At 41.0% G+C, this 10,237-nt stretch overlaps 1 protein-coding gene across 1 annotated transcript; it reads right to left on the bottom strand.

The window, feature by feature from the left end:
- Positions 1 to 2,020: 2,020 nt before the first annotated feature.
- On the bottom strand, positions 2,021 to 4,096 carry TCEAL2 (transcription elongation factor A like 2). Its single transcript, XM_003810430.4, has 3 exons — positions 3,927 to 4,096; positions 3,288 to 3,360; positions 2,021 to 2,929 (listed from the first exon to the last, which is right to left on the bottom strand). The coding sequence occupies exon 3, from the start codon at positions 2,900 to 2,902 to the stop codon at positions 2,219 to 2,221; it is 684 nt and encodes a 227-aa protein (XP_003810478.2). The 5' UTR covers positions 2,903 to 2,929; positions 3,288 to 3,360; positions 3,927 to 4,096; the 3' UTR covers positions 2,021 to 2,218.
- Positions 4,097 to 10,237: the final 6,141 nt, after the last annotated feature.

The following is a 10,237-nucleotide window of genomic DNA, read 5'->3' as shown; positions in this document are numbered from 1 at the left end:
CTTTATTATGAATCAGAATCACCCAGGCAGCCTGTTTAAGATGGAAATTATAGAGCTCCACCTAGTGGATCTGACATGGGGATTATAAATTCACAGTTTTGATGAAGTCTTATGGTGATTCTGACATGTGACAAACTAGGACACTTTAAAAATGCATTAATAAATGAGATAAGGTTAAATTCATGGTACAAACCCTTCTCCATGGTGTTTCTTTTGGAATTGCAAGTAAATGCTGCTAGAGATATAGAGTCCACAGTTATTTATGTAGACAGGGAATGATTTTGGACAAGAATTCTTGACTCAGGTATTATTATTTACAAATTCATCAAGAACCTATTACTTATCAGGCACTGTGCTAGGTATTGGGGTACCAGGATAAAGAACAGGTTGTGCTTTGACAAGCAAAGTCCAATGTTCCTCAATTTTAAAAAACCTCACCCCACAGTCAGAAACATATTGTTCAAATATACATAACTGAAATACAAATTTCAGAAAATAATATTAATCCTACCTACCTGCCATATAATCTGATGTTTACTATCTGGTTCTGGTTGAATCTACTATATCCTATTTCATTTAAAAATATTGCAGGGCTTGACCTGCTGAATTTGTTTTAAACTCTGCAAATATAGGAAGGTGAAACTTCAGTTTGACAAACACAGGTCTATTTAAAAATCTGTGATGTGCATCCTATGAAGCACATGTATTTATCCTTCTAGGCACATATATCACGAGAAGGTGGAATTGGGGAGGCTAAGAGTTTCCTCATTAACCTTGCTTCTCAAACTTTAAGGTGTACAGGAATCACCTGCAGATCTTGTTAAAACTAGAAAAGATTCTTATTCAGTAGGTCTGGGGTGAGGATGTGAGATTCTACATTTCTAACTATCTTTCAGTTGATGCTGATGCAGCTAGTCCATGAACCACCATCTGAGTAGCATTGCTCTAAAAATTACAAATGTGGGTAGGGGTGTTAAACTGGTAAGGTGGGACCTGGAAGGACTTTCCTACAAGAGAATTTACTCTAAGGAAAGATGAGTCAAGCATACAAGTCACTGACAGATGAGAACAGATGAGTGTGTGCCACTCAAATTTTACCCCAGCCTCTATCTCTGAATTTGGTGGAGAGATGGCTGTATGCAAACACTTACAAACCAACAAGCATAGATATAATTGTTTTACTAAAAATCTGAAATCCCCCAGGGGCTGAAGCATCACTGAGGTGTTACCCTATTGGGTGAGTATAACTCTAAAGTGAGGAAAGGGACTTTATCCACATTTTCATAGTTGTTGTGGAATGGGGTCAGTAGGCTTGGCTCACTGGGGACTCCAGGGAAATCAACTGGACCTTGTTACCTTGAGAACTTCAGCCCATCGGCATCAATGTGAGCTTTAGGAGGGTGCAAGATTTATGAGAAGGAGCACAGTGCCCAGTGGACATGACATTGTCTAAGAGAGGATGGCACCCACCTTTCAGTTTCCTAGACTTATTCCTGGACACAGGTAAGATTTACCCTAGTCCTCTTCCAAGTGTCTGAGGGGGTATTTTTTTCTGCTAGAGCAGGGGAGAAGGTAGATGCCAACCCAACAAATATATTCTCTACCTTATCCAACCCACTCAGCAGTTCTGAAAAGCAAGGTATTATCTCCATTTGACAAATGAAAAGACTGTCCGTTAGAGCAATGGATCTGTAATAACCCCAGATTGACTTCTCCAGATGAGTCCCACAGGTAGGTAATGTGAATTTTACCTATCATTTTAAGTTCTGACAACAAGAACGTTAAGTGTCTCTACTGAACTTCATAAGTTCACTGGACAGTTATTCTCTTTGCTTTTTACATACTGTTCTGATTTTTTAAAAATATTTTATTATTTTTGTGAGAAAAGTAATTTGTGTTCTCTGGGAAAAGAAAGATTAGTAGAAAGAAAACAAAGAAATGAAATCACCTGCTAGTTCACAACTCAGAAAACCACTGTTAACCTTTCATGTATTTAACAAAAACAGACAGATTCTGTAGATGATATTATAAGCTGCTTTATTTTTCCACGAATCATGACGTCTCTGCAATGCACATGTGTGAAAATCTGCTACTGAAACATAGAGCAAGCAAACACTGGCAGGTGGGTCAAAACGCTACTGGTAGCAGGAGGAACGACTAAAGCAAAGTATTACCATAAGGTTAAAACATATGGCCTGACAAATGCCTGCCAGGGACACTACACATAAGGAATGTCTTCAGTGTCCCTTCGTGGGGCCCTGCAGCCACCCCTGAATTCCCTTGGACCCCTAGGATAGAAGGGGTCCTGTAAATTTCTTTGCATCCACAAAAACGCCCCCAATTTCTGTTTGCTTTTTCTCCTTTTATCCTCCACCCTAGCCATGTTGTCAAATTCTCTTATCATGTCCTCATTGCTGAAATTCATATCATGTATGGCTTCCTTATATTGCTTGAGGTACTGAGCCAGCCCCTTGTTGGTTTTTCTTTTGGCTTTCCTGGGTATATCATCCTCAGCTGGGCGCTTTCCTGCAGCCCTTGTTTCACTTTCTGGCTCTCCCTCACTCTCTGGCTCTCTTTCACTGTCTGGCTCTCCTTCACCCTCTGCCCTTCCCCCTCTCTCTGGCTTTCCCTCTCTCTTTGATCCTCCCTCCATCTCTGACTTTCCCTTCCTCTCTGACTTTCCTTCTCCTTTTGCCTTTCCCGCACTCTCTGGCTTTTCTTGATCCTTTAACGGTTCCTCAACTCTCTTGCCCTTGTTTTCTGTATTTCCCTCGTTTTCTAACTTCTTGTCTTCCAGAATACAAGCTACTTCTGGCTTTCCCTCGTGCGGTGGCTGTTCTTCATTGTCTATCTTTCCTTGATTCGACGGCATTCCTTCATTTTCATTGAAGAGTTTTTCCATGTCGAGATTTCCCCTCCTTTTCCTTTCCTGGGGGATGGGTGTGGAGGGAAGAGGAGACAAAGAGGAGACATGGGAGACTGAGTGCATGGGGTGGAATGCAGGTCTGGATACTACTTGCATCTCACCCCTGGTGAGGGTTCCCCTAAGCTGACTGGGCCTCCAAGAGGGCCTTCTGCCCACCACGTAGCCCGCCACTCCTCCCACGCACGTGAGCCAGCTGTTCCCTGGCAGGCCCTGCCACCTTCTCTGCACTGGTTCAGCCTGGTAAGGTGTGTGTTCATGTAGGTAAGGGGATGGGCAGGGGCCCCAATTCGGCCCTGACTGTGCCCTCCACACTCTCAACCCTTGTGGGCCCCTGTCCATGCAGCCCCCTGCTTTCACGGACCTGCGGGGATTCTGGACAGGTTGCTCCTCCTTTTCAGGCCTCTCAGAGCGCTGGGAACAACAGACGCGCAGACCTGTGGACAGACAGGAGACAGGGGCAGGGGCTGCGCGCTTAGCGGGCTCACAGGGACTCGGTTCCCTTTCCTGAGTCCAGGCCCTGCTTACCCACCGTTTTCCTCCCCTACCTCCCCCGCACCCCAGCCGCCATTTCTTTCCAGGCCTCGGGCACCAAACCAGGATGCTTTCCAAACTGCGTTTGTCTCTGTGTCCCCCTTCCCCGGAGGCAACCTGCCCCAGCGCCACCTCATTTTTGCGGAGATCAAGTGTTTCCATGGGTGTAGATTGTGAGAAGGGGTTATTTCCAGAATATGTCTACGTTTCACTGTCGCACTGCGGGGTCGCTACCCCCACCCCCCATTTCCAGCACTAAAATGGATGGAGGACTCAGTGCAAGGGGGCGTCGAGAAGGCCAGCCAGGCTTGCTTCGGGGGTTCTCCCTCCACTGCCCCCGCCCCCGCGACTCCGCATCCCCCTCCTCCCCAATCTACCGGATCCCTTCTCCGCCCCCTCCCCAATCCTACTGCCAGCCCCCTCCACCCCTGTCCCAGGGTCCGCCGGCAGCGCACGCCTTCACACTGACCTGCGGGGACCCAGGACAGGCCTGTGCCTCCTGCGGCTCGCTGAAGCCCGCTCGCTGCTCCCCCGCCGCCTGGGCAGCTCAGACAGCTGATTCTGCGCGGGCGCCCGGACCCGACCGCTGGGCGGGCTGGCGGGCGGGCGCGGGGGCTGGTGCCCACGTAGGCGCCGGGCGGGTCACGTGAGCACCGCGTCACCGGAGCTCTGCCCCCGCTCTTGCCTGACACACCTCACCTTGGAGCTGGGCCCCCCTCTCTTTCCTGACATACCTCACCTTCCATCCCTGAGGGACCGGAGGCTGGGGACGGTCGGAGTCTCGGTGCGTTTGTGTAGCAAAGTGGGGTCGCGGAGAAGAGGAGGAGAGGTGGCTTTCTGACCCCAGGTGCTTTACCTGACGCAGCTCACAGCATCCTCGCAAGGCATATCTCTCTGATGCCCATTATCGCCAGGTGTGACAGCTGATCAGAGAGGTACCGGACTTTGCCAAGAGCGCTCAGCCCCAGAACTCCACAGCCCACTTTCAATACCGGCTCTGCCTGACTCCAGAGCCCGGGGGGTAGTGGTGCCTGCCAGGAAGCTGAGCTGCCACCTTGAGTGGCGGTGTTCCTGGGGTTCTGTCCTGGGCCTCCTCTCTCCTCAGTCCTCAAGTTGTCTCTCCCTGTGTGATCTCATTCATTTCCAGTAAACACCGATGACTCCCAGATCTACAGCTCCAGGCTGTTCCCTTCTCCGTGTCTCATATCAGCTTTGCCAACTGTCTATTGGACATCACCGCCTGAGTGTCCCTGAGGGACCCCAAAGCCCATGTACCCCAAATTGATTTACCAACTTCCTTCTTGCCATCTCCCTTGGCCTCTCTCCACACTTGAAACTTACCTTCCAACATTTGATCAGTTTTCATAGAGAGAGAATGTCAGACAGGTAGAAAAGAAAGCATTAAAACATTTTAAATATGAATTTCAGATGCACAAATTCATCATAGTCCTTGGTTTACAACACACCCTTATCATCGATCCCTGCTTGTCCCTCTTCCTTCCCTTTTCTTTCCCGTCCTATTATTTCCTCCCCTTCCCATCCTTTGTCTTTTTTTTCTTTCCTTTTCTTTCACATTCGTGAAGCCACCACCCACAAAAACTAAAAATCACCAATATTTTAGCTTCTACAGTATAGTGACATGTATATGTATATATACACATGTTTATTTATACACACATATATGTATAGATGTATATGTGTGTACATATGTATGTGTATGTCTTGTGTATATCTGGGCAACAACTATTTTTATTTTGATTTGCAAAATACCTTATCATGATTACAGGATTATGAATTATGTGTGTTACACAAGCAATTCTGATTATATTTCTGCTACACATCTTTCTTCATTTAGTAAAACCTTGATCTTCCTACAGTATTTTGCTCTATCAATATGTGTATTCGTCATTATCACCACATCACCAATAATTCTGTCCTCAATGTTGAATTTTTTTCCTGAATTATCGAGGCTAGGTGTTTCAATTTCATCAGTATAAACTTCCATAAAATTATTATAATTATTCAAGAATTTGATGAAAATAATATCAAATCAATTGAAAAGAACTGATTTTCTGTTTTAATCATCTAATTATAGTGATTTTAAGCTGTCTTCAGTAACTATTTGCTAAGTTATTTTGCTAATGGAGCCAAAGTATTAACAACTATTTCTCCTCTTTTAAAACATATACATAAAAATGTGGAATTCAAAATTAGTATCATTAAATTTGAAGAAATGTCATTTTATCTAAATTTAAAGATCTGTTCACAAAATGAGAAGTCAACACAACTTTTGCATTTGCATGTAATAAATTGACAAATTGTTCCTCAAGTAATTACTACCTTTGGAAGAAGATATAATGACAGTTCTCTTGATGCATAGTATATGTTGATTAAACATATTTTAAGTTAAATGTTTGTCATCCACTTTCTTAGAAAAGTAACATTACTGAACATACCATTCACTAGAGACCTTTTGTTTCTTATTGCAAAATAAAAGTATCATTCCCATCAGTAAAATAAATATAGACATATATTAACACTATAAAATCACTAAGTGATACCAACACCTGGCAGAGACACACACACAAAAAGGAAACTTCAGGCCAATATCCTTAATTAACATGGATGCAAAAATCCTCAACAAAATAGTGGCAAACTGAATACAGTAGCATGTCAAAAAATGTATCCACCATGATCAAGTAGGATCCATCTCCAGGATGCAAGTTTAGCTCAATATACACAAATCAATAAATGTGATTCATCACATAAACAGAACTAAAGACAAAAGCCACATGATCATCTCAGTAGATGCAGAAAAGGCTATGGATAAAATTCAACATCCCTTCATGTTAAAAACTCTCCATAAACTAGGTATTGAAGGAATGTACCTCAAAATAACAAGAGCCGTGTGTAGCAAATCCACAGCCAACATTATACTGAATGGGCAGAAGCTGGAAGCATTCCCTTTGAGAACCAGAACAAGACAAGGATGTCTCACACACTACCAGACAAAAACAATGCAAAAATGGAAGTAAAAAGTGGAGATCTGTGGTAGGCTTAATAATTGCCTTCAAAGATATCCAGGTCTTAATGCCTGGAACCTGTGAATTTTACCTTATATGGCAAAAGGGGACTTTGCAAATGTCATTAAGGATCTTGAGATAGGAAGATTACCAAGGATTATCCAGGAAGACCCTAAATGTAATAACAAGTATTCTTATAAAAGGGAAACAGAGAGAGATTTTACTATGGAAGAAGAAGGCAATGTGAAAACTGAAACAAGATTCTACACTACAGACTTAGAAGATGAAGGAAAAGGCCATGAGCCAAGAAAGGCAAGGAATGCAAACTCCAGACGATGGAAAATGTAAGAAAATAGAGTCTCTTTTGGACCTCCAGAGGAAGCAAAGCTCTGCCAATATCTTTACTTCAGCCTAGTAAAACTAATTTTGGACTTTGGACTTCCACAACTGTAAGAGAATTAATGTGTATCATCTTAAGCTAACAAAATTGTTATTTGTCACAGCAGCCCTAAGAACTAAAGGTTTCCTAAACCCATTCTGGCTTATTTTAACATAAATATCAGTAATAAGAGTACATTTTTTAAAATGACAAATTTTGGAAAACATTAAGCTAGATGAGATCCTAGGTCAACAGGTAAAAATAATTAGGACTGTTCAGGGAAAGCCAGGAGATACTTTTATCCTAGAGGTAATTTATGTAAAGTCACTGGCACAGTGACTGGAACATAGCAAGAGTACAATTGGGTGAGTTTTCTTAGCTCCCTGGACAAGAATGCAATGCATTTTTAAAAACTTTTTTACGTAATTGTAGATTTATTTGTAATTATAAGGAATAATAGAGATCTCTCGTATTCTTTTACCTGTTTTCCTCCAATGGCAACATCTTTTGTAGCTACAGTAGAGTATCATTACAGAAAATTAATATTGATATACTCTAACAACCTTTTTCATATTTCACCGTTTAACACACATCTATTTGTGTGAGAGTGTGCATATTAGTTATATGCAATTTTATCACATATGTTTTCCCAGATGGAATCTCAATAACCTCCACATAGATATGAAAGGTGTTATTTAAAAAAATGGTTAGCACAGGAGAAATGACCTATCCAAGCCCTATGATGTAACTGGCTCTCAATGTTCTTTTGCAATGCTCTTCTGAAAAACCTCTTCTTGCAATGCTCTTCTGAAAAGCCTCTTCTTTCGGGGTCAATTGCACATATTTTTCTTGAGAATTTAACATAAAATATACAAAATGAATGATGAAGTATATGAAATAAAGTGAAATGAAGTGACGGTTTTATTTTACAAATTCAGTGGAACTGGTCCAGTGATTGTTCTTTTTTTAATTACTTTTATTTTAGGTTCAGTGGTATATGTACAAGTGTGTTTTAAGGGTAATTTGCATGCTGCATGTAATTTGCATGTTGTGGTGTGCAGATTATTTCATCACCCAGGTAATAAGCATAGTAGCTGATAGGTAATTTTTTAGTCCTCACCATCCACCTTCAAGTAGGCCCTGGTGTCTGTTGTTCCCTTATTTGCATCTATGTACACTCAATGTTTAGCATGCACTTATGTGAGAACATGTGATATTTTGTTTTCTGTTCCTGTGTGAGTTCACTTAGGATAATGACCTCCAGCTTCATCCATGTTGCTGCAAAGGACACGATCTCATTCTTTTTTATGGCTATATAGTATTCCATGGTGTATATGTACTACATTTTCTTTATCCAGTCTACTACTGATAGGCATTTAGGTTGGTTCCATATATTTGCTATTGTGAATAATGCTGCAATGAATGTACACCTGCATGTATCTTTATGGTAGAATAATTTATATTCCTTTGGGTATGTACTCAGTAACGGGACTGCTGAATTGAATGGTAATTCTCTTTCAAGTTATTTGAGAACTTGCCAAATTGCTTTCCACAGTGGTTGAACTAATTTACATTCACACCAGCAGTGTATAAGTGTTCCTGTTTCTCCACACACTCACCAGCATCTGTTACTTTTCAACTTTTTAATAATAGCCATTCTGATCGATGTGAGATGGTATCTCACTGTGGTTTTGATTTCCATTTTTCTTATGATTAGTGATGTTGAAAATTTTTTTCATATGCTTTTTGGTTGCCTGTATGTCTTCTTTTGAAAGTGTCTGCTCATGTCCTTTGCCAATTTTTAATGAGATTTTTTTCCTGGAAATATGTTTAAGTACCTTATAGATTCTGGATATTACACCTTTGTCAGATGCATTGTTTGCAAAAATTTTCTCTCATTCTGGAGGTTGTCTGTTTATTCTGTTGATAGTTTCTTTTGCTGTGCAAAAGCTCTTTGTTTTAATTAGGTCCCATTTGTCTGTTTTTGGTTTTGTTGTAATCGCTTTTGGTGTCTTCATTGTGAAATCTTTGCCAGGTCCTATGCACAAAATGCTATTACCTAGGTTATATTCCAGGGTGTTTATACTTTCAGGTTTTACATTTAAGACTTTAATCTGTCTTGAGTTGATTTTTGTATGGTGAAAGGAAGGGATCCAGTTTCAGTCTTCTGCATATGGCTAGCCACCTATCCCAGCACCATTTATTGAATAGGGGATCCTTTCCGCATTGCTTGTTTTTGCTGACTTTGTCAAAGATCATATGGTTGTAGATGCATGGCATTATTTCTGCTCTCTATTCTGCTCCATTGGACTATGTGTCTGTTTTTGTACCAATATCATGCTATTTTGATTACTGTAGCCCTGTAGTATAGTTTGAAATCAGGTAAGATGACACCTGCAGCTTTGTTTTTTTGCTTAGCATTGCTTTGGCTATTCAGGCCTTTTTTGGTTTCATATAAAATTTAAAATAGATTGTTCTAATTCTGTGAGGAATGTCATTGCCAGTTTAATAGAAATAGTATTGAATCTATAAATTGCTTTGGATAGTATGGTCATTTTAACAATACTGATTCTTCCTATTCATGAGGATGGAATGTTTTTCCATTTGTTTGTGTCATCTCTGATTACTTTGATCAGTGTTTCATAATTCTCTTTGCAGAGATCTTTTACCTCAGTACTTAGCTGTATTTCTGGGTATTTTACTCTTTTTGTGACAATTGTGAATGGGATTGCATCCTTGATTTGGCTCTCAGCTTGGATGATGTTGGTGTATAGGGATACTACTGATTCTTGTACATTGATTTGCATCCTGAAACCTTGCTGAAGTTGTTTATCAAATCAAGGCACTTTTGGGCAGATCCTGTGGGGTTTTCTAGGTGTAGAATCATTTCATCTGCAAAGACAGGTAGTTTGAATTCCTTTTTTCCTATTCGGATGGATTTTATTTCTTTTACTTGCCTGATTGTTCTGGACACGACATCCAGTACTGTGTTGAATAACAGTGATGAGAGAAGACATCCTAACCTTGTTTTGGTTTTGAAAGGGAATGCTTCCAGCTTCTGCCCATTCAATATGATGATGGCTGTGGTGTTTTCATAGATGGTTGTTATTATTTTGAAGTATGTTCCTTTGATGTCTACTTCATTGAGGGTTTTTAACATGCAGGGCTGTCGAATTTCATTGAAAGTCTTTTCTGCATATATCAAGATGATCATGTTGGTTTTGTTTTTAATTCTCTTTCTGTGATGAATCATATATATTGATTTGTATATGTTGAACCAATTTTGCATCCCAGGCATAAAAACAACTTGATTGTGGCGGATCAGCATTTTGATAAGCTGCTGGATTCAGATTGCTAGTATTGTGTTGGGGATTTTTG

The sequence above is a fragment of the Pan paniscus genome, chromosome X (genome assembly GCF_029289425.2).
Source record: "Pan paniscus chromosome X, NHGRI_mPanPan1-v2.0_pri, whole genome shotgun sequence".
Classification (NCBI taxonomy): Eukaryota; Metazoa; Chordata; class Mammalia; order Primates; family Hominidae; genus Pan; species Pan paniscus.
Note: the sequence above shows the minus strand (reverse complement) of the source record. Positions and strands in the feature narration are given on the sequence as shown.

Coding starts and splice junctions, on each gene's coding strand:
- TCEAL2 (XM_003810430.4), bottom strand. CDS start 2,902: ATGGAAAAACTCTTCAATGAAAATGAAGGAATGCCGTCGAATCAAGGA.